This window comes from Acanthaster planci, linkage group LG03 (genome assembly GCF_054643075.1).
Source record: "Acanthaster planci isolate LZ-2023a linkage group LG03, COTS_SCS, whole genome shotgun sequence".
NCBI classification, from domain to species: Eukaryota; Metazoa; Echinodermata; class Asteroidea; order Valvatida; family Acanthasteridae; genus Acanthaster; species Acanthaster planci.
The window spans coordinates 4,611,472-4,634,839 of NC_141779.1; the positions used below are offsets into that span (position 1 = coordinate 4,611,472).

A 23,368-nucleotide genomic window follows, 5' to 3' on the forward strand; every position below is an offset into this window, starting at 1 on the left:
GCTTTGGAGTCTAACAACGCGCTCGTAAGCGTCATGTATCTTTGGATTTGTCAATTCCAAATGAAGGCCTTCACTGTTTGTGTTATTCGGTCAATCATACCAGATCCGAAAATTCTTGTGCAGATTCCAATCTCACTCCAACCACCCCATTACTTAATGTGACCGGTAAAAAGGCAACCACAAATCATATATACGTGGACGTGTGTCTTAGCACGAGTTACTGAAGTGTCTCAGACCATGCACTTATCTTGTGCCCTCACGAACACTTCCGTAGGCAGTTACTAATTTCAAACATTCTCTTATTGTTTAGCATGACATTACGCAAGCAACATTAACACAAGTTCAATCGTCATGTAGCCATGTTCTGCTGTCAAGTTTTGTCACATAAGTTTTCCAAAATATTCTCTACACAGAAATGGAAGACTACTCAAAAGTGTACAGTTACTTGATAACAGGGAATAAAATCAGAGGTCCAAAGAAAATGCCGAGTGCTGATGAACACGTTAAGGTTTCAGGCTGTTGGAGGAAAGAATTGGTAACAACAATTTTTTTTTTCAAACAAAAACTTTACACATTGACATCATCACTCACTTAAGATGCAACTTCAGAATGTAAAACTAATATATCGTTATTTGAGAGCTTGCGAGAATAATCCCTCCAGAAATAGCTCTTTTTAATGAATCTTTGAGTATGTTGAATAATACTCATTTCTGATGTAATTGCGTCAAGATGGAGAACAAAACACTCGATAGTCAGCACCTTGGGGTATCTAGTTGCATTATGGACTCTCTTTTTGTCCATGAACAAAATCTAGGACGGTCTTCGTTTCCTGTCTTCCCAAACTGTTACTTAATCTCGGCACTTCACACAAGAAAGTGGTCGTACAGAACGGTTTCGGTCAGTCTGGGACCATTTCCGCTATGCTGCGCGCCTTGACGAAGGAGACGGAACAGAGACACGGTTATGGTGTCCTCGTGTAACGAATCTTTATCACGACACCAGCCCTTCCAACCGAGAAAACTTGAAGGCGCCCTTCAATTCCCTGCAATCCGGTGGTTGCAGTGGGAGACTAATGCCGATAACGCGACAATCAGCGCACGTCATATAGGGTAAACAACGAATAGGCTCGGACACAAGTCAAAAAATACAAAGGCCAAGTATTTGCCTTCTAGAAAAAACAGTTTTGACAGAATTTTCCCATTAAGACGGTTGCACGATGATTTCGTGGTTTGCCAAACCACGAAAATCTTACACAATCAATTTATACATGTATTCTTCAAAAAAGAAAAGGAAAACTATTTTGTAGAAAATATAACTGTATAAATTTACGAAAAAAAAATGTGCAAATACAGTAGAACGCTGCGTGTCTCGTCGTAACGCCGCTTTTTCTCCAAATTCTGTGATTTGTGCCGAAGGTTCTCGCGAGACTTCGGATTCACTCAGAGAAGTCCCTGTCGAAGCTGCTTCGCCCGAGCCATGTTCGTCAGCACCACAGCAGCGATGATTTCCTTCCAGTATATCTCGTCTGCGTCAGCGCTGAAAAGAATAAAAACAGGAAGTTTTCATTAATTTGGAGCTTTCAGGTCGACTCTGGGGAAAAATCAATAAGACGCGAGGTTCACGAAGTGCAGAGAGTACTAGAATTGATATCACGAGGATTTAATCTCCAGGAAGATGCGATAAATCACTCACGCCGGACAGCTGACGTCTCCATGTTTACTGATTGGTCTGCTTTGTACCTGATCAGGCCTCGGTCGGTAATCGGCTGAAAGATAAACAAATGCGCAATCTTCTGCTATATAGTCATCATTCGAAATTAAAGTTTCGCTGAGATTTCTTTTCTTGTTTATTTTATTAATACAGTTGGGCTGTTATTTCAATGATGTAATCCAAAATTCCTATAATGAGCTTCAAAATTAAAATAACAATATAAATATGAATGGAGTATTTCTTAACGTCATCATCGGCCTCAAAAGGCGATGGATTCTCATTTACTCGTAAAAGTTGCCAATGCATCTCTTGAAATCAACAATTTCAGTACTCCCATCCTTTATCAGAGTCTTACGTCATGCAATCATGATACTGTACTACACATTTTTATTGTCTGTCATAGAATAAAGCAACAAAATCGTTTTTCGTGCACTTTGTTTTATGATGTCAAGAGCTAGACCGTAATTATAGCATCATACGCACCACAGAGGGCGCACTCATCATGGAACGCCGACTGGTTTCCGTCGCTCCCGATGCTTGTAGGCGAACAGGACGAGTCTACAGACTCACTGTATCTCACTGTCCCGCCAGTGGCGAACTCGTGAGACTGGGGCAAGTGGTATCCACTTCGTTGGAGTGCGATCGAGTCGTTGAGGTATCTGTGGAGGATACTCTGCTTGAACTTATGCGAGTTTGTCGTCTCGGGGAAAAATGCCGGTGAAGGAGGAGAGACCTCAAGACTGGAATCATTCTGACTTATCACCGCCGGGGACCCAGCTGGCAAACCGCAGCTACTGGCCCACCTTGGTGCACTAACACGGGGATGGTCTGGACACATGACCTTCTCAGTTTCTGTTCAAAAAGAAAACAAGCCATTCTCTCGACTGAAACCACAAATTTCGGTTTCAATCATTAGAAATAAAGCACCCCCATCTTCGTACACGTATTTCATATTACAGAAAAATGATACAATATGCGTAAAACTCATATTTGACTATATTTTAAGCGAGTTTGTTTGCAGAATATAGCAGGAATAAAATGGACGGGAATAGTAAATCACACAACCTAAATGTCCTATACTGTACCTTCTCTGATGGAGACACCCAATTCCTCAGACGCGGAGCTCGCCACACTTAGCCCTTCGGCGTTGTCTGATGCTTGTCTGTTACACAACTTGACTCTCTTGCTCCAGGTAAGTCCAGGTTTTTGGGCGGTGTTCTTGAGCCTTCGTCTGGCATTAGCGAACCAGTTGGATACCTGTTTAAGGGATCGCAAGTTACATGTTATAATGTATAGCATACAAAGTCAGCGGCATATCCAGTTTTGGTGAGTTTGTTTCTGCATTCAATTGGGGACCCTGAACAATAGAGGACAATAAGGTCCCCGATTGACAGAGGGTCCCCGATTGACAACTGTGTACAAAACATATGGGTGGTCTTTTAAAAAAGTTAAAGTACAAACAAAAGAGGAACAATAGGGGGTCCCCAGTTGCAGGCAAATACACACTTGGGTGCGTGTGTGTGTGTGTGGGGGGGGGAGGCAAATTCAAAAGCGAATACGGCTTCGGGCTCATTCAACATGATATTGACAAAAATATAATATGAAATCAGTGCTCTGAAACTTGTAATTGCCGAGCTTTCGGTAACTGAGTACCTTCTTCAGGGCAAGCAGATTCAGTTCAAAATGATGTTGGGGGAGAAAGAATATCGAGAGCCTTACTCGCCGTCCCGACATCCTTGCTTTTATTTCATGGTGTTGTTTTCTTAGGGTCTTGGTGTTAATAATACGTAAATAAATATACCAATTACTTTCGTACCTATGAAATGTTCTTTGTTTAAAAAAATCCGTGGGAGGGGGGTGCCCACTCTCCCCGTCCCCTCTGCTCCCGTTGGGTAGGCTACGTACAAGGTTTATTGCATAACTCTTCCAAATGTGTACATTAACAAGCAATAATGACTGAAGTTACTTTCAGGGTCAATAACAGAGACAGGCATTCTTTACTAACACTAGGCTGTAAAGAAAAAAGCAGTCAAAACTGCCAAGCACAATCATGATTGATGTCCATCAGAATTTGGCGTATTCTTCCTCAATCGACTAACAAACCATTGTTCTTGCCTTGCGGAAGACAGCCTGTATTATGCTTTGTAATCGTTCGTACCTGAACCAGGGTCATCTCGGAGTCTGCCGCCAGAGCGACCTTCTCCTTCTTGGTTGGGTATGGGTTGCTTCTGTTCTCGTACAGCCACGTCTTGAGGGGCTTGGTCATGTCTTGAAGCGTCCGTCGTCGGTGGCTCGGATTGGAGGAAAGCAAAATACCAGACGGACTGGAAAGAAATGTCAGAAACACAATGATGTAGATCCGCAGGTCGAATGACAATTCCCTCCTTCGACTCAAACTCTGAGCCATGTTTGGGCTCCAGACGGGCCTATGATAGCCAAGGTTGAGAATACCGAGGTGTCTTCTCTGAATGATTTTTTTCTCGCTTTCCAAAACCAAACTCGAGATGCTTTGGAAAGAAAATAGAATTATGAAAGGATGAGATGCATATTCAGACTGGAGGGTAGGCCTAATGAAGTTGAAAACTTCAAGTTACTAAACTTCAGTAAAATGACACATTTTCCTGCAGATTAGGAAGTATATTTTAGAATAGAAAGCGATAAATTTTCAGATGATGAAATATTTCGTTTACGCGACAAGTTTTCCTGTGCAAACAGTGTCTCTCGAGGTGCGCCGCACCGCGTCATGGCAATATCAGGCTGTCTCCAAAACGGGATTACAGCTCTTTGAAGTCTTCATGTGGCCATCTCGTTTACCGATTTGCAAGCGGGAAAGACATATAGATTCGGCTCATAGTTCCAGATTCGGACGATGCCTCATTCTGATTTCTATTCACTGGAGTGCATGATGAGTCAGCCATCTTGAATCATACGCAAAGCTATCGCTGCCGTTTTTCCCTAAGATATAAAACTACGATTGAAGATGAAGTTTCAGAGGCATATTAGATCATGCATTGTGTTCCGATTGATAAATCTTCACGACCACCCGAGTTGGGAAATTCAATACAATATATTAAAGCATCAGGCATACGTAGACATTATTTATTGTTCGGGATTATATACAAGGCCCATTGGATTAAACGGGAAACCATCGAAAATGGGCATGCCAAGAACCATACTCATTATAAAGGTTTAGCATGTTTACGCAAGAGGAAAAAAACCACAGTGACCTGAACCATTCTCAATCAATACAATCATTGTATTGCGCCCCGACTTCCTAGAATCGATGCCACTGCGGTTCTAGATCATCATTAAACTTGTTAATGTAACTGTCACTGGAGCGTCATACTGAATAGGCCTAGCCTAATCGAAAACATGTTGGAGTTTAAAAAATAATTCAAATGAACTAATTCAAATATCAAATGAAACTCAAAACAAATAGAAAAGTTCTGGAGAATGGAAAGGCATCTTAATGTGAGGTTGTGGCCAGCAATTGCGATCGTTGACCCTGAACAAAACTTGTATGGCCGTGCACATTACTATAAGAAGAAATTAGATGTGGCTCTAGGGCTACAAGTATTACTGTTGCTTTTCCTGCCATGAAACTGCCGGCAAATTTTTTAACACAACGTAATTGGATTGGGTAAATTTCGGGACGAAAAAAGAGGGACTTTCTTGACTGTAACGATTGTCATACTTGCTAAGAAAAAAAAGCCCAGCAAATGACAGCTGTTAAAAGAAAGTAATTTCTTTCTGTTGTTGACTCTTTCTGCTGAAGAACTACTTCCCAGAACCCGCCCGTTTAACCGAGCAGCATAACACGAAGCGCCCCCGTACCGATTACATAACTATTCCAACCAGCGGGCTCAATGGTCCTTGATGACGGAGACTTCCGATTACTTGTATACCGTCAACATGTTGTTGTTTGGGTCGACTGGCCATTACAGCTGTAATGGAGCAACTGATCCTAGCTTGTTGATCGCACCCTCTGTGGAGATCATTATGACACGAACCCCTCACCCGCTGTGCCCAGGCTAATATCATTGTCACGTCCTTGTGTGCCAAATGCAAAACACGACAGGTCAATCCACAATGTTCTACCTCCGTGTTTCAAGCTATTTGTCAGGATGGTTGGATCTGAAAATTTGTTGGGTCATAATTATGTTCAGTTTGACACTTTTTTTAGCAGGGGGGGGGTTAGGAGCAAGCCCCCCTCCCCATAAAAAATCCTCGCCCTCCCCAGTGGCCCCAACTGGAAACTTAAAAAAAGGAAATGATACTATTATAAAAGAAAAAGACTAAATTGCGCTTCCACTGTAAGATCCAGCTCCCCCACTGCCCCTATGCAATGACAAAAACCCTGGCTACACAGCTGGGTACTTTTTTTGGGGGGGGAAGGCTTCCTCTCAACTATAGAAACATGGAGGTAGACATGGTAAAATTTATTAAACAAAAGGGATTTATGTTTTTATGAAAGTTTCGGCTCATTAATCAAGCATGTCAAGGTTGCGAATAAATCATGTAACAAAGGCGCAACTTAAAGGACACGTAACCGTGTCAATGGTAATCGAACAGTGCAGTGCAAATGAGCACAGAAAAAGTGCGCATGCAATTTATATGAAGTTTTGACAACTCCTTTGAAGTTTAGTCAAACACTTTCAAATTATACTAGAATCCACAAGGAAAAGCAAGTACTTTTGTAAATAACTTGCTGTTCGTGACGGGCCATTTTGTTGCATTTTTTCTGTCATAAAGCTAAAACGTATTTGCAGTGATGCAGTAAAATTAGTGAACCCAGTTAGTTGCAACATAATTTGAGACGTTTTAATCACCTGGCGTGCAAGGCGTCATCACCAACAACAGTTATTAACTAATACGTTGTAAAGGGAAAACATCAACCTTTAAAGCGGACCAATTTCCTCAAAACTGGAGCAAACAATATGTCAGTGTTACATTTCAAGAGATTGCTCTTTCTCTGTTTACTTTTATCATGCTTTTATCGTCTTGTCCCTTCCCTCCTCCATGGTCCTGATGCAACTTTCTAAACCGTACCTGTTTCCTCGTGTACGAAGCCCCTTGATCTGCGACCTTTCCGAATCTCCATCAGGACCAAGTGGCCTGCAAGTTGGATAATCACGACAGACGGTGTTTTGCCTATCTCCCGACAAGGGTACCGTCGGCATTCCCTTGTTCGAGTTCACACTAACCAACATTTCGCCCTCCGTCGAGTCTTGCTCCATGGTCATTTCTGCAGTAATTCCAAATCCACGTAATCAACTCTACTTGCTCACTTCGGTGACCCGTGACAAGAAACCATTCAGTTTAGAACTTATATTTCATTCCTTGGTTTTTTGCAGTCCACTTGTCAGCTTCTTGGCTCACCTCCTTGTGCCAAACTGTGTTTTTCTTCAAACATTAACTTTACAATTCACCGTTGTATTGGTACATTGCAATAGCTCCGTGACTAAACCGAGTTCGGCAGTTTTTCTGAGACATGTTTATGAACATAAGACAAGGGACAACGAGTACTGTGTCACACACGCCGTAGCTAGCTCTACGGTCAAACATTGTGCAAACATGATCCGGCAGTATACAGACCAGTGGGGGAATGTGGCAACACGCACACACAACAAAGACATTGTAATCTAGTGACTCAGCCGCACCGCAGGACTAGTGAGCCAGACTGTTCCCTAGCTGGGTCGGCATGAAACGTTTGTCAATCTAGGGTCAGGTGGTATGGTGTTTCAATAGCCCCGGAATCAATAGTTAATTTTCCCATCTCGATCTCCAGCTTCAAAAATCTGGTGCCTTAAATGGCTGCGTTCTCCCGGTTCATCTCCACAGTCACAGTTTTGCAGCTTTTATCACTGCGGATGGCCTTGAGGCACTTACTTCACAATAGTGCGTGATTGGGGTCAACTTGGGGTTCAACATCCTCAACGAATAAGTAATTTCATAAATTTTCAATACCAGTGTCATTACCAAATAATTCTTTTCCAAGTGTTGGCAACGTTTCAATCACTTGTTATTGTTAGTAAAATTATTTATGTAAATAAATCACTGCACTGAACGATCAGTATGTGTTTTATTTCTCCATGGTATAATTCAGTGTTGCAAAGCCATTAAATACACGTTTTTACATAGAAGTAGTTCCCCTTTAAAAATGTATAGCTTTAGTTTAGAGTTCTTGATTTTTTTGGGTAGTGTGCCCCCTGTTTATTTGTTTAAGCCCCAGCTTCCCCCAATATCATGGGTCTGTCCACTTAAGTTCCGATCACTCGCAGCATACATGTACATGTACACCAGTCAACTTCACTTGTATTGTTCCTCCTAACTCAGTGGAGTGTGGTTTTTCTGCTTGAGCCCTTGAGTCTACTGCAAGTCGGTGTTTGAAGTCTTAGTGTAAACTCATAAGGTCAATTTTACACACTGTGGTGGTTTTACTAGTCTTGTTAACGTTTTTTAAAAATTGTTTTGATGTTAAGTCTTTTCATCCTTTTAGTTCCTTTTTCGTCCTTTTTTCAGTACTTTTTCATTTATAAATTCGTTTTGTCCTTTCTTTAAGTCAAATATTGGTGTCAGAGTCCCTATTAATTTAGTTTCCTGCGACTTTTCCCTCAAAGAGCCTTGGTTTAGTTAGAGATTTTTGTTGTTGTGCGAGTTCCCCCATAGCGTGTCCTTTTTCCTGGTTACACTTGCACGCGCGCGTCTAGTCATGTGACGAGCTCGTGCAACGATACAAACCATTTCGAATTTGTAAAATTAGAAATGAGTGCGAAATACCTTTCACTGACTCGTTAAAATGAATTGTCATGGGCCTACACATCTTGTGGTCCTCTCTCTAAATGCAAAAAAGAAAAACCCAATCTCAAAAAGAGTAACTTCCTTAAAAACCACTCCAAAAGAGCGAAAAACTTCTCTAAAAAGAGAGAAAACAATCCCTACAGAGTGAGATTTTCACTCTGCCAAGGATCCACATAAACGTCAACCCAAAAAGGAGTTGTCCTTTTTATGGTTCCTCTTTAGATTGATATTTACTTGTTTAGAATGATTTTCCAGTCTTTTGAAGTGGTTTTCACTCTTTCGGAGTCGATTTAGATTTACGAGGGACTCACTCTTTTTGAGATTGAGTTTTTACTCTTTTGCATTGAGAGTTTCTTCATTCCTAGTTACTCCGAGCGCAGTTAAATTGTAAGTTCTAGGGTCCATCGATAAGGCTCCTAGTTATGATCACACATTCGAAGAAATGAAATTGTTTTAACATTTTTTTATTAAACTTAGGTTCCAATTAATAATTTTTAATTTTCCTGAAAAAAATATTAGCTTTCGCATGCTGGAACCTGTCTGATGATCGTGGATTTTCTCAGCTCCCGAAAAAAAACAACAACTCTACGCTAAGTTTAAATAGCGCCCCCATGTGGCACACGCAAGAAATGCTGGTTGTCACGATTGTAGGCAAAGATTGTAGCTAGCTGGGGGCAGTGTGGCGGACTTGCGCTTGCGCTTCAGATTGTCGTCTGCGACTAGTGTCCGCTTGTTACAGTACGGCTGCGAAAGTGGAACGCAACGACTGTCTTGGGAGAGCACAGCCGAGAACTTCAAAAGGGTATGGCTATGAATGGTTTTCTCATTTACTTAATGTTGTCCAGATTGTTGTGTTTTGAGTACTTGCATGTTGATGGCAGTGACAACGCGAATGGTTCAATTTCATTAGAAACTTTTCAGCGAGACGCGTTGCTCTGATCTTCTGCCGATTTATTGTGTTACCTAGTTACGTTACGCATTGTAGGCTACTTCTGATCATTTTGTGCACGAAAATGCGCAGAAAACAAGCTTTTTTGCCATAGGTATTACACGACGTTTAACAAGTCACGAATGGGGATTTTATTCATGTTGTGTACCCGTAGAAATGCTGCTCCATTCCCCCCAAGAGTTCTACCGGTAGGCCTATGTAGCCTACATCATGTACTAGGCCTATGCAGGTATAACTTTATAAGTTTAACCGTATAAGTATAGGCCCTAAATTGATGTAGTAGGCCTAGCTTACAGTTACATGTACGCCTATGCGGACCTTCATACTTCGTACCAAAAATAAAAGGGGCAAAACCATGCCGATTTTCAAAATAAGTTGCAAGTACATGTATTTCCCGATGAGCATCCGAGAGTCATGCGGTTCAAATGTCTGTTTGCAAAGACGAGTTGCAACCAAATGGTTGACTACGGCTGCGATTGATACACAAGACATGGAAATTGGCTCCAGCTGCTTTCCATACGTGTGTGTGCAGTTGGGTTCGAGTGCACATGAGCGCACCGTTGCAGTGTGAATGATGTCTGTGGAGGAAGTGCCATCTCGCACGTGGTTTGCAGCGATTTTCGATGTGGTTCTCGGCGATCTTTGGTGCGATGCGTGCTTACGTGCACTTGTACCCAACGCAAAACGTTGGGTACCATTTGGGTATAAGTAATGAGGAGCCCTGTGATTGGTCAGTGTGACCCCTAGCATGCCGCAGCCAACTGCCATTTTAACTGGTCAGTCCAGTCGCAGCTACATGTAAGAACATGGCTGCAGCCAATTTCCATGTCTTGTGTATTGATCGCAGCCGTAGTCAACCATTTGGTCGCGGCTCGTCTTTGCAAGTACACATGTGAACCACATGACTCTCGGATGCTTATTGGGATTTGCACCTATTTCGGAAATCGGCATGGTTTTGGTCCATTTTTTCTTGGTGTAATGTAGGAAGGTACATGTACATGTATGTAACTACCATACCGTACATAGAACTTTTGGGGGCATTGGAGCAGCATTTCTATGGGAACACAACCAGAATAAAATCCCTGTTTGTGCCCTGTTAAACATCATGTACAGCCTATGGCAAAAAAGGCTTGTTTTTTGTGGGGTCTGTGAGAGCAGGGAAGATATCGGACCCCACAGTTCTGGGGGTAACAAATACGGTAGCAATGTACAATCACATAAATATAGTTTTAGCTGTTTTGATCACACATATATGTGCAACAAAATTTCACGCATCCATTTTTGGTGAGGTTACATGTAGATGCCTGCTTGGAATATTTATTAACCTTATATCTCATTAAAAGGGTGACATTTATGAGTATCTTGTCCATCCATGCCACAGAAAATCCGCGGCATGTACATGTGCTCTCTCAATTGTTGTCAGTTGCATGACAGCTTGACCAATAGCAACACAGGTCCCAATTTTTCCTTGTTGTTTTCCTGTCGCCCGCAGGTGAAAGCCGAGCTGTGACTGGCCCAATCTGCTTCCATTCCGTTGTTCAGTCACAGCTCGGCTTTGATCTGCGGGCGACAGGAAAACAGCAAGGAAAGATGGGGGCTGTGTTGCAATTCTAACCCCCTCCCACCCAAATAGAATGCTGGCTTTATCAATTCCTTACAAAATGGCGACAAGTCTGGGGGGAGGGGCAGGATGAGGGGCATACGGTATGTTAGCTGTGCATGTTTGCATCACAAAAGCACCGTCAAGAGTTTGTGTCATTGTCATACTTTTTACATTCCCACAGGCACATATCCCAACCTCTGCTGTATGAATGTTTGTGGCAAAAATGTTTGACAAAATGTTTGTGGCTTTAACGGTCTGTCATTCTTTTGTTCGTTCTGTCAGAAGCCAGTGATGTGACAAATCCAAGGTGGCTAATATACCCCTACAGCCCTGAAATTTGCTTGAATTCTTGAAGATGCCTTGAGCAGCAATACACGGTAAATGCCATGTGACCAGTGACCGAGTAGCTTGTTTCAATATTATGAAGGATCACCAGACGTCAGTGGTAAGTAATGATCTGTTGTACATGCACAGTGGGAACAAAAAGTTCACATACACCTGGTAGAAAAAGAGTTTTCCTCAATGTTTCACTGTTTGAAATAGTTTTGCCAACTTTTTCTTCACAAAGTCTGACAAATTGTATCTCGATTGAATGTTCATAGTGTGTACTTAAATTGAAAATACTCAGACATTTACTATGGTTCAAAATATTAATATTTCTTACAAATCATTTTGTGAACATTTACATCGTACCCCCTTATTGTCGTTCAAAAACACGTCAGAAAGTGGTCCACTGCGACTATGAGATGTGACAAAAAATACAGGAAGTGGCACTAAATATTAGGTTTGGAATATGTAAAATTTTTGTTTTTTGTAAATATAAGTATTAATTATGTCTCTGGGTGTTGCTATTTGATGCATACACTGTGTACATTAAGCAGAGACCCATCTTGTCTGTCCTCATGAAAAGAAAAGTTGGTAGGAATGAGTGAAGTTGTGAAATTCGAGGAAAATTGTTTTTATTTTACCAGGTGTATGTGAACTCTTGGCCCTAACTGTACATCATAGCCTGTGGCTAACACAGATGTAACTTTAGTATTTTAGATTTTTACTCTTAGTAGTTTTTCTTTTCAGCCTTGGTTGAAGTTGCTGGGCGGAATAAGGGGATGCAGTTACAATGCAGTTAAGCTGAAGGCATGCAAAGATGCATCAGACAGCTGTCAAATAGCCCAGGTCTGACCACGTAGCACAGCCAGAGATCACATGTGCTGAGTTTTTTGGAGGGAGGAAAACCGGGGAACCTACATGTACATGTAGATAAGAACCCATGTGGCACATGAGGGAAACAGTACGGGCAATTTACAGGAGTGTGCCTCCAAGAGTTTGCAACGGGTTGGCCAATCACAGTTCGGGAAATCTATTGACCCTTTCCAAACGTGCATTGGGTCCACAGATTTCACGCGTCATGATTGGCCAACTCGTTGCAAACTCTGGGATGCGCACTTTTGTGAATTGCCTGTATATTACTTGCACATGGCCTACGCTGGGTATTAAGCCTGGGTTGCAGACGATCCAACCACGAAGGTCATCATGTTGCGTGCTGAAGCACCAGTACAGCATGTACAGTACTTCAATGATTCCACTACACATGCAATCCTAATAAATCTAAGCAGAGTGCGAACAAGTGCCACCATTAAAAATGAATTAAAAATGAAGTCCTTGAAAATTAATAATTTTTGCAGGCTGCATGATTGTCTTGCATGGGCCGTGCAGCAGTTCTTGCCCTTTTTCCAAGCAGCCAGCAAAAGTTATGCAGACGGGGATATACAATAAATGTTGATAACTCAAAGTCAGTTAGGTTGAAAGACCGTTTTATCTCGTAGGCTGACTTTTTATCACTAAAAGAATACGTTTCATGTACAAAAATACCTCCATAACACGAATTTTCACAACATTACATCTGGTTATCTCAGAGTTCATGTGACGCCGATCGAAACCCTCGCCAAGTCGCTTAAAAATAGGTAAGGGACCGCTGCGAGATCTTGGTTCAAGTCATCACTGCCAAGTGTGACCGCCTGTGTTGCGTGCATGCTGCAAGGCACACTCCACCCCACACCAACTGCAAAAAATCCTGCTTTTTTGCTATCCTGACTGCTACTGCAGACCCATTCACGGAGAGTCCAATCGCTGACTCTTTCTGACAGCCACCTGACCACAGAAAGTGATGTCATCAGAAGAACCAAGTGAAAACAAGCCCAAAATTCTGTAGCATGTCACGCCGAACATGATTGGCAAAAAGACAACATTTGCTACATGAAGGTACATGCACTAGGTACACATACCATTTAAGGGGTTGATTTTTATTTAAAGGTAGAAAGAAAACTTTAAGTAACAATAAAAAAGCTCAATAAAATGAAAGCTAGAAAGGTCGATTTAGTCAGAGGCAATCTACCCACGCAATGCAGCATATCCACGCCATGGAATACATACTGGGTACACCTACACGAACATTCTCTTCTGCTTATATACATGTACATGTATAGTGTCACAACTTTTGCATTAACTGGTTAGCATTAACTGCAACCCCCATCCTTTACTTGTCAAGATTTTGACACTACTTATTTACCGTATCACATCAATTTACAGAGGAAGGTGTCATGGCTACAGCATAATGTCGTTTAATTGGTACATGTACAGTAAATGTATGTCAGCATAGAGGCAGGGGTTTTTGTGTAGGCGGATTCTACTCCCAAATCTCAGTTCTCCAATAAACTGATTTCAACTTTATCAATTTGATTCTTGTCCATACTACATGTAGTATCTACATGTGTATTTAAATATGAATTGACTTTTAAAAATTTTTGAGGGTGTTGTGGGAAACTGGGAATCTGTGATGTTTTGTGATCTTAATGTGACGCTTAATTAATTGTTCCATGTAAAGTGTAAACTTATTGATAGACTGGCTGAAATACATACTGTACCAGTAGATCCCTGTTTATTAATTAATAAGAATGTTCAAGTACTTCAAGATATTTGTATTTCAAGATCTGTACTTTGCATTGGGAGTTGTTAAAAAACCCTAACCCCCAGGCCCTTTTTGCTAGGGACCCTCCTCAATCCATAATCCTCCAGTTTTTTTGGGGGGGGGGGGTGAAAAATTGGATTTTCCCTCAACCTCCAAAATCCTCCAAAATTTCTCGAATATGTCACACGTACTTGGAGGTGTGCCTACTGCCTCAATCCTTCAAAATCCTCCGGCAATTCCTGCCATTATGTTGAGGTAGTGCGAATGCCATTTATGAGCAGAGTGGTTGATTGAAAAGAAATATTGGGCTGAATTTACTGGTAGCATGACTGAGCAAGAACAACGCAAGGTCTGACCCACAACCTTCACTCATAGCATCCTTCACAATCAGCCATGCACTTTTGTCATTCACCCTCAATCCTCCAAAATCCTCCAAAACTGCCCAAAAGATTTCGGAGGATTGAAGAAGGTTAGGATTTTATGTACACTTTCATTGCATATTTTTTACTCAGTGTTTGTTTGAGAGCTTGTGAAAAAATTCATTCGTAAGCTTACTCAGGTGGGCAAGGGCCAAAAAACGTAATTAAAAATGAAAATTGTGCATATTTAACTTATGCTCATTATTTGTATTATTGGTTAGTCTGGGTCATAAACGACACGAGTTCTAGAAGAAAACCTCAAATATGAAATGATGCTGTGATACGAACTACCGTACCCCAGAAGAACAGATTTTCTACACATACATGTACTTACATGTACATGTATTTCTCTTTGAAGTGAAGCAAAAATGATTGCATATATTCTGAAAACAAATGGGAATGAAAATTCAACATTTTGTGATGTTTCCAGCATCTGGGCAGACACTGCATGCAGGGGCACATGTACAATATTGGTCTACATTTGTATACACCCTTAAAGCCTTTTCATTTTAGGGTCTGGACCATACAAATCAAGTGAATAAATCTTGTTTGACCTTTGTACAATTTCTTTCAGAGAAATACACCTCAATCAGGGTGTACTGTATGTGCACTTCACAAAAGCGCAACCGTTATTTACAGGATGTAGTTATGTATACGCAACATGCTCTGTGGATTACACTACCCATGCATGGTACAATGTACTTTGTGTGAGTCAAAAAGTACACTGCACCCCGCTTGGAATGTAATGCATCTGGCAGTATGAAATGATCCAGAATTGGATTTAAGATTGACTTTTGGACGAAGAAGTAGCACTTGAACTTCACTGGTCCGCAATTTGCTTGTCATCATTCTAAAAGGGGAATCTTTCTTCAAAATACTAACAGCAAACAAAATCTGTCAATGTGGAATATTATATGGAGTTTACTGTAGGTAAGATGTATGGCTGCATTTTCATTGGATTCAAATGACTAGGCTCTACAGGTACAATGTACATGTACATACAGGCAGGTGTAGTGAAAGAAACTGGTACACTGGTGTACTTTGTCTTAACTTTTTACATTCCTAACAGAGTTCTGTATGCACTCTCTTGCCCACCACTGGTAATTTCTGCAGAATTTATACCAAAGGAATTTATTCAGTGTTTGAAAATTCTGAGGATTTTTCAAATTTGCCATGCATCACAAAAATCGAGCTGTCCAAGTTCAAATTTTCTACCTAAGTGTATGTGCTGGTAATATCGGTACACTTGTACTGAAAATTGGTTTATTCATTATAATGTGAGAGTGTGCAAGGGATGCCCTGGGGGAACCCCCCATGCTTAACTACTGGCCTCAGCTGTGTTACCTCAAACCTGAAATTGAAAATGCAGACCCAAGTAATGAATGCTGTTCTGTGCAGTTTCCTACTTCTCATCTTCCATTAAACTTTAGATTAAAAAATCAAATTCTTTTCAACAGTTTCTCCTTTCCGTGACACTTTAAAATGTTTAATCACAGGCGGTGTTTACTAGTGCACCTCGCGAGCAATTTTTTTCTATTCGCTGCTGAAATATCCCCTAGGCTACACCAGTGTATTGTTAGTAATTTTTGATTGATGCTGAAGACAGATGCAGGTGTGCCTAATGGCAGACCAGTCACCTGCAGCCAGCCAGTGATTTACATGTAGTTCGGGCTTGCTACCTGCCTGTCGCAGAATGATTTTTTGCTTGACCGGGGAATCGCATACATGTACCGGGTAGCTGACGAGCTGATATCAGATGATCTGCTGGAACTTCTCTTGTCGCAGAGGTCTCTTTTGTTTTGTTTTTATTTTATGGTTTTTCATCAGGCGATTTTCTCCAGTGGGCATGCATACATGAGGAGCTAGTACACCTGATCTGACAATTACAAGTGAGATGTTATACAGGCATACGCTTTGGTGCAGTGTCTCTGAATGCATGTACATGTACATGTACGTTGAAGTTGTACATACATGTACATTGCAGGCAGCATTGATCTTTGTGAAATTGGTTTCGTAAAGTCATGTTACACTTGAAATCTGTCGTGCATGTGTATTGTAGTTAATTACTGTTAACTTGTTCCTTTGATTATGTTTCAAGCATACAAGTACGTGTAGGGTACATTTACGTACATGTGCATGTACATGTACATAGGTACATTCATAATGTTACGGACCGGCACACCGGTATGTTGAACTTTGTTGCCTGTAGTTGTTCACACCCAGTTTACTAAAGTACTGCTCACAGTGCTGATAGGCTGGCTTTATTTACACTTGCCATACGCATTGTACATGCTGCAGTGTATTTCTTCTGTATGTACTATATATACATCTAATAGTAGTGGGTTTGGTATTTGATAATTTTTCTTTTCATAATTGTTTTTAATTTATTAAAGTACAGTAAGGGTTTGTGAGTCTTACAGTATCAACGAGTGAGATTTATTTTGCTTTTATTTAGCAGTAAAAATCATAAGTTTTGATCCAGTTTTGTTTGTTTTACTTTTGTTGGATTCAGCTGGCTTGACACTAAAAATATTTCCGATATTTTATGTACATGGTTCATAGGGGTAATATACCAGTACATAAATAATTTCACTTTTCTTGTTATTTGAAGCATGGGGAAGTCTAACAATTAGAATGTATCGATACATGTTCTGCGTAGTACTGGAGTTTACTGGGCAATCTTGGTGTCATCTGCAAGGCCACATGTTCCCCTCTCCATTTATTTAAGTTTCATATCCATATTTGCAGTACTGTAGTTTGGGAAATATCTGCCAAAGGAAGTGCCAAATCTTGTCTGACTGTTTGATATTTTTGCGGAATTCTGGCTTCGTCTGTGCTACACTGGTCATATTCCCACGCAGAGAATGCTTCATATAATCGAGCATAAAAGGACTAAGAAATATTTAAATCTGGCAATCCTTGTGTCATCTGAAAGGCCACATGTTTCTCTATCCATTCATAAAAGTTTCGTATCCATTTCCGGGAGTTTCACAGAATTGCAGGTACATGTAGCAACCACACCGCGCCGATGAAAACAACTGCAATGAGCACACGTACTGATCAAAGAAAAGATTGTGTAACCCGATCCTCTGACTGGCTGGTGCGTGCGTACATGTACCGGTACATCACCATGGTTGCTGTTTTCACCAGCGTGGTACCTGCCATTTTGCAAGATTCCTGGATGTCCGTACTGCCCCATATCACAAATTACTAGTACATGGTACTTGTTCGTACCCCAAGAACATATTAGCAACAAATTTTCTTTTAAGTTCAATTTCCTTGCACTTACTGAATTTGATACCCAACTGAGTGGTTCCTGTAAGGAAATTAACTTTGGTCTCAGAGTTGGGTCTATGAAGACGTCGCTGACCTTGTCAGAATTTATGTTTGCAGAGAACATCTCTTGAAAGTGAATGTTACTCAGACAGTTGCCCACACATTTGAAGTCAAATTTTGATCTCCATTTAGAACAATATACTCAGATTTGAATAGACTGGCATGAATTTGTACAGGCACAGTTAGTATATTTTTCACTCCAGAACACCCTTGGCAATTTTTCATTGATGTAGAATGCCGTCCTTCTCAGATCTTATCCCAGCTGTACACATGTGTTCTTTCACTTTTTTTCACTGTGAAGACTTCCTGCCTTCTTTGTAATCGGAACCACAAGTACAGTACATGTATGCTGGAATGAAATCTGCTGGTAGATAACACACACACATGCCCATGTACATGTGTCTGCACGTACGGTGCGCGTATGTACAGAAGTAGCAAGAATGTCAGCTGGATTAATTATCCTTATTAAATTTAAGCGACATTGGGTACCTTGCACCATTTGTGTACATATACTTGAAAGGCTAAGTATTTTCAGTCCTTGGTCAAATCGAATCATGCCGTGGAAAGTGGATTATCTGTCTAGCCCATTCTTCTGTCGTGCAGTCTGGCATTGTTTTCGTTCAGGCATAAGGGATGGCTCTGCCATTCACGAGCTCGGAGAAGGGACATAAGCACGAATCCATCTGTACAAATTGGTTGTCTCAACCATGCAGGCACGGAGAATTCAGGCCCGCGTGGCTTGAAGACTTCATTGCGGTACGCTCCCTCCCAGTTACAGAAAAAAGGGGAAGACAAACATGCTTTTTGGGGGAAGTACAGTACATGTATATGCATATATGTTTCAATGATTTGTTCTGGGATATTCTACTGTTTTTGTTTAGGGCTGAGTCAGTTCGAATAATTCACTATTCGAATATTCTATCTTCAGTTCGATCGAATATCCGAATATTCAGTTGCACCAACCAGCAGATTGTTGGACAAACCATATACAAAATCAGTTGCAATAACACACACATTTGTATATTATGATTAATGTAATAGCTTGTCACATCTAGGAGTATCTCCAGCTGCGATTTAGCAAGATTTAGGAGATGAACAATACTTCTTGTCCTGTTGTAAATTTCTATTCCTGTTAAATTGTTTAATGAATAGTTTACTTTTTAAATCGTCGTAAGATTTCTGACGCTTTTTATTTGAATCTGCTTAAAACAAGCTTCCATAGTGCAATTTTTTTATTTAGAACAAAACATTTAAAACAAAAGAAAATTTTCCTTTCCTTTTCATGAATTTTGCATTCGAATCTTCAAATTCAAAAAATAACATTTGAATATTTTTTAGCAATTTGCAAAAATAGCAAAACAATATTTTTTAACAATTGTTAGCTAGTTTTGTTCACTGTGTATGTACCGGTATTGAGGAAAACCAAAATGTCACAAGCATTTATCAGAGAGGGAAAGTGCTCCGCTCAAATTGACACATAGGACCATCCACCAGTCACGTACATGTACATCTTAGGCCTACCTGACTTATCTGCTCATTTACTGTGGGATCTATTTGCAACCATAGGAAAAAAGTAATTCAAAATAGAAAATAAGTAATTAAAAAGATTCTCAGGGAAAGTTTTCCTGTTTCAATGAATCCATTATGCTTGAGGTACATGTGGTGCCATTTTCAGGACACATGCACCTGTACATGTGTCAAGGCACCGGTAGCTTTGATGATGATTTGTTTTTGTATGTTTAGCACTCATAATAGTCATGTTATGCTTCCCGGCGCGAAGGGGTTAAGAATGATTTTAAAGATCAGTCACATTGATAATTTACAATTCCACTTTTTGTGAAATTTAGTTATATTTAAAAACAATCTGTTATGTAAAAACTAAATTAAAATTGTTACATCAAAAGCATGAGCACAAGGCCAGTTTTTACCTTACAAGAATTTCACAAAACTGATATTTGGAAATAACTCAAAAAGGGGAAATTTTTGATGGGTAAAAATCTGTCACAAATTGAAGTGTTTTATATAAGGGACATACGGTTGAAATTTCAACCCAGGAAAGTGAATTTGGTTTAAATTAGAGGGATTTGAATTTTTTGCGTGTTGTGTGGGAGTTTTGTACACGAGAACAAAGGAAATACCCCACAACTATAGCTGCGTAAGGATGTGTGCGTGAGCACTGTGCTTGCTCGAACTTAACTGTGAATTAAAAGAGGTTGGATAGCATGAGTGACTTGGAATTGCTTTTATTACATCGACAGCATTGATCAGACAAGTCAAGATGCTGTCAGCACTGGATCGTATGATAAAGTTGAACTGTCCCAATTTGAACCTTGTAGAGTAAGGTCCCGATGAATTTCTGGCAGATAGCCGCAGTCATTGCAGAGAATGATCTCTAACTTACTTTTCCCCCTTTTTCTCTCTTCTTGCACTATAAAGCCCTTATTATGGTTGCAAGGTCAAGAAACTCTGGGGGAAAGAGAGCCTTATTATGCTGCCCTTATCAACTCATTTTTTTACTCTGAGTATTGCACAGTGGAACTGAACTCCCAAAAGGATGATTTTTTTTATAAATGTGAAGAGAAGCTGCTCCATGTACGGGGAGGGGTGTGGCAGTCACTACATGTATGGGTAATAATGACCAGTTCCCTGTTTAATAACCTTTTAACATAAAAGCGGTGTGACTGATCTTTAATGCATTGAAGAATCCATTTTCCAGGTACCAATGAATATATTTAACCTTCTTGGGGTCCTCATATTCTACAGATTTTGCTCCGAAGAAATTTAGCCGTCAAGTTTTAATTCAGATTTATAACATTAAGCATTAAAAGGGCCAGTTCATATATGTACATGTACATACATGTACTTGGCACAAAAGTGAACACAAATACGAGTTTGTGATGTCAGGTCAAAGTTTTACACAGCAAATTTGCAAAAGTTGAACATTATTTCATCTCGAGTGAAATTTTGCCGCAAATCTTTCATGGCTTCAAATTGGCTTTGCTTTATACATACATGTACATGAACGCCTGAAATACCTGTACTAGCACATGAACCGGCTTTGACATTTTAAAATTGATGCTGGAGAAGAGCCTTCTCTTTTTTGACATGAATAGCTTCTCTGATGGAGAATTTTCACTCATGCATGAGATTGATTGAGAAGTGTCGCATTGTAAAACATTTTCTGCACATTAGTAAGAGATTACTATTGACAGATGCATAGACATGAATTCCATAGGAGTTCCTATATGGAATGCATACACTTTACCTTTTCTTTCTGTTACAAAATGTTCCTCTCTCTCACTTGACCTTCCTCAGTGCCGGAACTTGCAACGTGCTGGATCAATGATGCTGCCAAGGTCTTTGTGGCCAACAGGGGGGATTTCTCTTCATTTGATTGTGTGAAAATTATTCCTCCCTTTTGGTGATCGTCTCCTTGAATGAGCCCCCTACACGTATCGGTGCGTGTGCTGTAATTTCAATTGAATCAGCATCGATTGTAAACTGTGTGTTGGCGGCAAGGAGTCTATTATTGCAGAGGATGTACAGTATACAGTGCATGTAGCTGCATTGTACATGTGTAGCTTCAAGTTGATTGGAGTTTATGATAGCAGCTCAGTTTACACTTTACATTGTACAGTAATGGATCCAATTTTAACTTAAAAGAATGATCCGATAGAATTTCTCCTTCAGCGTTGTACTGTACATGTATGTACCGGTACATTGCTGAGACAAGTGAAATTGTGTATCTTGTTACAAAAGGACTGGAAAGTGACGTGGGACTTTTGAATATTGAGAATCAACCTTGTACATGTATGTACCGTACAAATTTACATGTACATGTACATGTATGTACATGTACCATAGTTTTGAAGTAGCCAGGCACTCTGTGTGATATTGTTTGTCAAGCAGTATGTGTACATGTATGAACCGTGTACTTTTTATGTACATGTACATGTGGATATTCTGTCTTAATGTTGTTGCTTGGATCAGACCTCGTTAAGCTTGTGAAGTTTCATCTCACAAGCTCTCAAAAAGCACTTCATTTATGAAATTATTTGGTGGTGTTATTGAATAATTACATTGTTCCTCTCTGAGGGCGCACAATAGAGTCTACATTTACATGTACTGGTACCGGTATCTTGTGAGTGTTGTTCAAATCTGTCTTGAAAGTGAGAAATATTCTTGAGCCTGTGAGCACGTCTTGCTTTTTTTGGTTGTTGAAGTTATTTCCGTTACATCCTTCCTCAGAAGCATTGGGCATGTGCCGGTACATACAGATTCCTTCAGCACAACATACTGAACAGGCACAACACGCATTAACTGGATTTGATTATGACAAGAGTTGATTTGTACACTTACATAAGTGCTGTCATTCTGTAGTCAACATTTTTGACAGTTGCTCCTAAGTGTTTGCATGTATCTTGCTGTTGGTCTTTGAACATATCTTAAAAGATGCCAGCTTTTTTGACAAGATACTTACTGTAGTAAGTCTTCTCACTCTCAGTGCTGTTTTTAGGTGGAATCTTTTTTCAACACAGAAATTTTTTAGGTCAGTATCCCTGTACTGCCTTAATTACATTTACTTGTAGTTCTAAATTGAAAATGGAGTGTGACTGATGTACATGTACGTGTATTCCTGTAAATGAACCAATTTTTTTTCCGACCGTTTTTTTTTTCAGTGTACATTTTCTTTGTTCCTTGGTAGGACTCATCTACAAGCCCAATGGCAGGGAGGCTGCAGGAACTCTACGAGTCCCTTCCCAGCCCTACAGAGCACTGGGAGCTGTTAGAGTCAATTGGGGAGGGTACCTACGGGGGTGTCTTCAAGGTGCGCAACTTAGAGACAGGGGAATATGCTGCAGCAAAGAGTAAGTTTAGATACCATACAAAGCTTAGTAGGGGCAAGAATATACACATTTGACCAGTTCTTATAAAAAGAACGCAAAAATTTGACTGTATTTTTTTAAACTTTTCAGACTTTTTTGGTAACATGTACGCATTAGAAAAAATCATTCCCAGCTTGCCATTGGTGCTGATATTTATTGCTGTGTCCACATTGGACATTTCCTGGCTACTTTTTCAATTTTTTTCCATTAGGACGTCATGGGAAATAGCCATTGCCATTGGACACTGTCTATTTCTCAAGCACACATAGTGACGAATGTGGACGTGGTGATGGTTAAAATCTTCTCAGTTGACATTAACATCCATTGTGTGTTTGTAGTCATGGATGCCGTTACGGACATGGAGGAGGAGATCGAGGCTGAGTATCAGATCCTCAGGGACTGCTGCGACCATGGCAACTTGCCACACTTCTTCGGTGCCTTCTATAAATCCACACCCGGTACCAAGCACAATCAGATATGGCTGGTTATTGAGGTATGTACGCAAACACACGGTACATGGTGCACTGACTCAAGATCACATTTCACTGGAAAAGTGGACAGCTTCTCACTTCAGGATAAACATTGCACATAAAATGTACGCAAGTCTGTGGTGGGCATTGGTACATGTACTTGTACCTCAGTCTGGAGTCTGCAATTTTTCAAACTTTCAGAAAAGAAGAAAGTGCTCATTGCACATAA

The 23,368-nt window shown here is 40.4% G+C and overlaps 2 protein-coding genes across 12 annotated transcripts in view; one reads left to right on the plus strand and one right to left on the minus strand.

The window, feature by feature from the left end:
- Positions 1 to 341: 341 nt before the first annotated feature.
- LOC110986580 (homeobox protein Mohawk-like) lies at positions 342 to 7,516 on the minus strand. 2 transcript variants are annotated; one of them, XM_022248553.2, is made up of 6 exons: positions 6,760 to 7,516; positions 3,869 to 4,034; positions 2,796 to 2,967; positions 2,194 to 2,562; positions 1,693 to 1,765; positions 342 to 1,536 (listed from the first exon to the last, which is right to left on the minus strand). In XM_022248553.2, the coding sequence occupies exons 1-6, from the start codon at positions 6,951 to 6,953 to the stop codon at positions 1,440 to 1,442; spliced, it is 1,071 nt and encodes a 356-aa protein (XP_022104245.2). In that variant the 5' UTR covers positions 6,954 to 7,516; the 3' UTR covers positions 342 to 1,439. The 2 variants fall into 2 exon arrangements, with proteins under 2 accessions (XP_022104245.2, XP_086991050.1); XM_087134924.1 differs by lacking the exon at positions 6,760 to 7,516 and adding an exon at positions 4,525 to 5,230.
- Positions 7,517 to 9,179: 1,663 nt separating this feature from the next.
- The window catches only part of LOC110986632 (myosin-IIIb-like), a 59,125-nt gene continuing 44,936 nt past the window's right edge, over positions 9,180 to 23,368 (plus strand). For 7 of the 10 annotated variants that reach the window (XM_087133995.1, XM_087134003.1, XM_087133998.1 and 4 more), the window contains exons 1-4: positions 9,180 to 9,313; positions 11,346 to 11,508; positions 22,489 to 22,651; positions 23,008 to 23,162. In XM_087133995.1, the coding sequence (XP_086990121.1) occupies positions 11,485 to 11,508; positions 22,489 to 22,651; positions 23,008 to 23,162 (342 nt within the window). In that variant the 5' untranslated portion in view covers positions 9,180 to 9,313; positions 11,346 to 11,484. Of the gene's footprint in view, positions 9,314 to 11,345; positions 11,509 to 12,426; positions 15,378 to 16,274; positions 16,337 to 22,488; positions 22,652 to 23,007; positions 23,163 to 23,368 lie in introns of those variants that run through there. The other 3 variants (XM_022248663.2, XM_087133999.1, XM_022248692.2) reach the window with 3 other exon arrangements.